Here is a 5,176-nt window from a genome sequence, read left to right as displayed (position 1 = left end):
AGTCAACTACATGAGGGCACTTCAAAAAGTTAATGGAAATAAGCTTTATTTCTTTATTGTATTTTATCTGTGAACTGTTTATTCAAACTTAAAACTTGCACATATGTTTACCAAAACATTACTGTAAAACATACTTTTAAATGCCATACACCTAAGAATAAATTAGCAATGTAATACATAACAAATTATAAATATCCCTATTTAAAAGAGCCCATATAAATTAAAAGAATGTAAATAGTACAATAGATACACTACGAACAACTATTTCATCAAATGAAAACTGACACAAAATGCTTGGAAGATAAATGTGAATTTATCTTTATAACATTTTTTTACAAACAAGCTAAGTGTAAACGTACTGAATAATATTTTACATCTACTTAGGCTTCAATAGAAAGTTATAGTGTGTGGGTGATAGCATAGAACAATTGGAACTTCTAATGGGAGTGTAAGTTGATTCTATCACAGAACAGCTCTTTGAAACTACTACAAAAGAGAACAGGCACTTTCCTATAGACCATAACTCTACCTAGGCATACAATTCTGTGTCTTTCCCATCAGGGGGCATTCTAACAGCTTTATTTATAAGAGAACACCACTTACTAAAATTTCCATCTATATCATAAAAGATAGCATTCACAATTATACAGCCTTGAAAATAAGCAAATGGAATAATGCTACGCCCAAGCCAAGATTGAACCTGAGACAAGTGATCATGACATAAATCCCTACTAAAATTTTAAGTTCATAAAGGGATATATTAATCAACTGTGTAGATATACAAATATAGACAATAAAAATGTGGTCGAATGTCATGAAAATTCCATTGTTGTAGAGCAAAAATGATCAAATAACAGCAGTTTTGACCTAATAGGAAATGATAAATATAAGATTTTAGGATCATTATAGAATTCAGCCAAAAAGCAAACAACCCAATTTATAAAAAATGGCAAAAGATTTTACTAGATATTTCATATAGTACGTATAAATGCTCAAAGGAGTAAAAGTAAAAGGATGAAAATCAAAACCGCAATGAAATTCACCCTCACTTTACCTTCAATATGAACATTGTGATTTGTTTTAATGTAAATAACACCTATTAGTAGGGGGATATAGAAAAAGGGGATTGTGTAACCATTGCCCATGGATGTAAAAATGGTACAGCTGCTGTGGAAAAGTTTGGCAGTTTCTTTTAAAAAATTATACATTGAATTTTCATATAACTCCAAACTCCCAAACTTCAGTGGATACCCAAAAGAACTGATGAAAGCAAAAATACAAATTAAAGGCCATATACCACTATTCATGGCTGTACTACTCACAATAGGCAAAGGGTGCCAATATATTTACTTTACACTGATGAAGCTGCTTTCATGCATCTGACCTTCATAACTGTAAGAGAACTTGTATTATTTTCAGCCACTACGTTTGCAAATTTGTGATTTCTTATGTAAACCAAGAGAAGACGTATGTGGTGCACATGGCCCAATTCTAGCTGGTGATGAAAAAAATGGCTTCTGCATAATATTTTGGAAATACCATCTCTCCATGATAAAGACAGGAAGGAGTGGCAGCCATGCACTGTGTCTCCTTCTTGGGTCTAGAAATGACGTGTGCACAGTTGCAGTACTTGGAGAACATCAAGGGAACACCCTGAGGAGGAAGCCAACACATGAGAGAGCAAACAGCAGACTGCCATTTCTGTACCTGAGCTCACTCTGTGTCTGAATTCTTTGTGAGGAACAAAAATACTTATTTTAATAGTTTTTCCCACCTAACACTTTTCCTTGTGTTTGCCACTTTTCCTTCCACATAACTAAAACATTCTCACTGAGAAAATTGAGGTATCTAAATCTTCCCAATCTTTTCCAAATAGGGAGCCAATGTGATTTTGACAATTTTATAGATAAGGAAACAACTTAGAGGATTGAAATTAATTTTTAAACACCATGGAGCTTCGGCAAAACAGATTCAAATCACGGTGATTCCAAAGCTCTCAACTTTAACCATCATAACTCTGGTCTCCTGTTTTCAAAGACATTGGTCAGATTTCTTTGACTCATTATTTATTTCCCTCTAAGCCAGCAACATAAGGGTGAAGCTTCTGACAGATCAATGGAAAGAAAGTGTTCTAGAGAGGAGCTTCCCCAAAGCCTCCATCATGTCCTTGTTCCTGAGACTGTAGATAAAAGGGTTCATCATCGGGGTGACCACAGTGTACATTATGGAGGCTATTGCACTCTTCGGAGAGGAGTGGCTACCTGAAGAACTAAGGTACACCCCAAAACCTGTCCCATAGAATAAGCAAACAACTATTAAGTGTGATCCACAAATCGAAAAGGCCTTATACTTTCCACTAGCTGATGGAATTTTTATAACAGAGGAGACAATTTGAGTGTAAGAAAAAATTATTCCACAGAGAGGAATAACTCCCAAAAGACTGGTCACTACATAAACCAAGATGTTATTGATGAGAATATCCGAACAAGCAAGTTTGAGAAGCTGAGCTAATTCACAGAAGTAGTGGGGGATTTGAATATCTGTGCAGAAGGACAGCCGCAATGCCATCAACGTGTGGAGGAGGGCATCCAGAACACTAATGACAAAGGACAATACAACCGTAAGTGCACAGAGTTTGATATTCATAATGGCCGTGTATCTCAGTGGGTGGCAGATGGCCACAAATCGATCATAAGCCATCATAACTAGAATTCCGTTTTCCAGCCCAGCAAAAGTCAGGACAAAGCATATCTGAGTGAGGCAGCCTATGTAACTGATGGACTTGTCCTGGGTCTGGATGTTCACCATCATCTTGGGGATTATGGTGGTGCTGAAACAGAAGTCAGTAAAGGACAGGTTGGAGAGGAAGAAGTACATGGGGGTGTGGAGGTGAGAGTCAAAGATGATCGCCAGGATGATGAGCAGGTTCCCAGCTGCAGTGATCAGGTATATGGTCAGGAAAATCCCAAAGAGAAGGGGCTGCAGTTCTGGATCCTGTGAGAGTCCCAGGAGCAGGAATTCTGTCCTATCTGATAGGTTTCCTATTGCCATGCTGTTGATCAATGTGCTAGAAAAGATGGAAATGGAAAGGAAATAACGGCAAAATAAATCTCTTTCCTCTTGTCAAATCAGTTTTAAATATCTGCTTATGCTTCTTTTTCTTGTCTTCCTTTCCTCTCCATCACTTACCTTTATTACCCTCACTATTTTCTTCATTGCTACATATTCTTTTCATGGAGTCACTGAATGGTAAACACTTTATATAAAAAAGATGCCGAGAAAAAAATGAAAACCTAATTCTGAAAAAAAAAACAGTCATTTAACCTTCTCCAAACCTTGTAGTAGTTAGATTTTATATCAACTTCAATTCGCATGAACGTGTAGGAGTGCAGTCCATCTTATCAATCAGGTCACAGCCAGATGCTGCCTCCTGGCGGTGTGGCTTTTTCTACAAGAAAGACAGTGAGAACTCTTCTTTCTTGACCTTCACCTTAATCCTTTCTGGGATTGAGTGTCCGCATGCAGAGGCAGCCCCAAGTGGGCTGCTGACCCTGGGAGCCAACCTCAAAGATATCTGTGCCCTGCCATGTCTCCACCCACTTTGGATCCACATGACTCTGCACCAACAATGATCTGTGATCTCCTTGTACCACACTTCACCATTGCATGCCATCAGCCATTGGCTATGTTTGTCCGAAGAGGGCTCCAGCAAGCATCAGACCCATGGTCTTGAGTTGAACTGGACTGGGATGCTTTTTTGATAGTAAGTTCCCTGTTACACACACAAACACACACACGAGTGCCACTGGTTTTGTTTCTCTAGACAATACAGCCATAAACAGACCACTGACAACAATGATGTAGGAAAACAGATAAGATGGTGAATCTGAAATCCCTATCTTCAAAAGAAAGGAAGGTGTATTCCATTTGATTGAGATGAAAAATAGAACATAAGCTATTGGAAAGTGTAAGCCCTTTTCCCTTTGTAGATCATTTCATAGTTGATTGCTTATTCTATGGGACAGGTGTGGCGTGTATCTTAGTTCTTCAGGTTCTGAGTCACTCCACTCAGAAAAGTGTGATAGCCTCATAATGCACACTGTGATTACCCCTTTAATGAGCACCTTTATCTATAAGCTGAGGAACAAGGACATGAAGGGAACTTTCACAAAACTCACCACTAAGATTTTTTCTTTCCATTGATATATCAGATGCTTTACTCTTATATTGCTGGATCATGTCAAAAAAAAAGAAATAATGAGTCATTCAAGAGAAAAGTAGACTAGACCAAATAAGAAAATGATGGGCAAAACTCTCACTGGCCTGCTGAAACACAAACATCATCAACTCTGCTCAATCATTGCCAATACAACAATACACTGATGAATGATGATGAGAAAAGTGAGATATTTCTTAGCTCTCTATACTGTCCTGGTGATTACAGAATTAGCCAAAGCATAGTTTAACCCATTTAGCAGCCAGTTACATCCCATACAAACTCTAGGAGGTGACTGAGATAAGAACTGTATAGCTATAGATAATTCCTATCACAATGTACACACATATGGATGTGAGCAAGCTCCACACCATTGTTGACGAAAAATTGAAGATATGGAAATAGGGCCAATTAGAGGGCAACACAAGTGGGCAAAAGCCCTTTCGAAGCCACTCACCTCACCCAAGCTGCCCTTGATCTAAAGGAATTTCATTCCCCAAACAAGCACCCTGACCCCAGCCATCATCTGAGCCTGCATGAACTAATTTGAACTAAGGTGTCTAGTCTCAGGTAAAAGATAAGCCAGCTTAATCCATCCAAGGGTGGTTCAAACCCTTCACTGTTTCCCTCTACCCTGTAGCAACCTACCGGTGACAACTCGGCCCTCCAATTGTTTCTACTCGGAAAGCTCCTGCCCAATTTCATCTATTCCGTGATTTCTTTTTCTTCCTTAATTAAAAAAAAACAAACTTTCCCTCTCTTTCCTTTCCTTTTCCTAAGTGCATTGTTTTCTTCAGGAATTCATTTCCCCTCCCTTCTCCTTACTTTTTTCTATGTTGCTTTTTTCAATCCATTACTTTTCTAATTTCCGCCATTCTTTTCTGATCCCATCTTCCTAATTGTGTCACGGTTTCTTGTTTTCTGTCTTCTCCTTTCTTTTTTGCTACCCTGGTTATTGTT

General features: G+C 38.3%; 1 protein-coding gene across 2 annotated transcripts; it reads right to left on the bottom strand.

Annotated features, from left to right (window-relative positions):
• Positions 1–2,112: 2,112 nt before the first annotated feature.
• On the bottom strand, positions 2,113–4,200 carry LOC101659997 (olfactory receptor 7G3-like). 2 transcript variants are annotated; one of them, XM_030888256.1, is made up of 2 exons: positions 4,175–4,200; positions 2,113–3,025 (listed from the first exon to the last, which is right to left on the bottom strand). In XM_030888256.1, the coding sequence occupies exons 1-2, from the start codon at positions 4,198–4,200 to the stop codon at positions 2,113–2,115; spliced, it is 939 nt and encodes a 312-aa protein (XP_030744116.1). The 2 variants fall into 2 exon arrangements, with proteins under 2 accessions (XP_030744116.1, XP_004714288.1); XM_004714231.2 differs by lacking the exon at positions 4,175–4,200 and having other exon boundaries at positions 2,113–3,084.
• Positions 4,201–5,176: the final 976 nt, after the last annotated feature.

This window comes from Echinops telfairi, unplaced genomic scaffold (genome assembly GCF_000313985.2).
Source record: "Echinops telfairi isolate 266 unplaced genomic scaffold, ASM31398v2 ScPeMD7_7459;HRSCAF=8497, whole genome shotgun sequence".
Classification (NCBI taxonomy): domain Eukaryota; kingdom Metazoa; phylum Chordata; class Mammalia; order Afrosoricida; family Tenrecidae; genus Echinops; species Echinops telfairi.
Note: the sequence above shows the minus strand (reverse complement) of the source record. Positions and strands in the feature narration are given on the sequence as shown.

What these genes read in the sequence shown, in the direction of transcription:
- LOC101659997 (XM_030888256.1), bottom strand. Translation starts at nt 4,200, where the DNA reads ATGGAAAGAAAAAATCTTAGTGGTGA. An exon ending in AGAAAAAATCTTAGTGGTGA is followed by an intron (nt 3,026 to 4,174) that starts GTTTTGTGAAAG and finishes CCTATCAGATAG; the next exon opens with GACAGAATTCCTGCTCCTGG.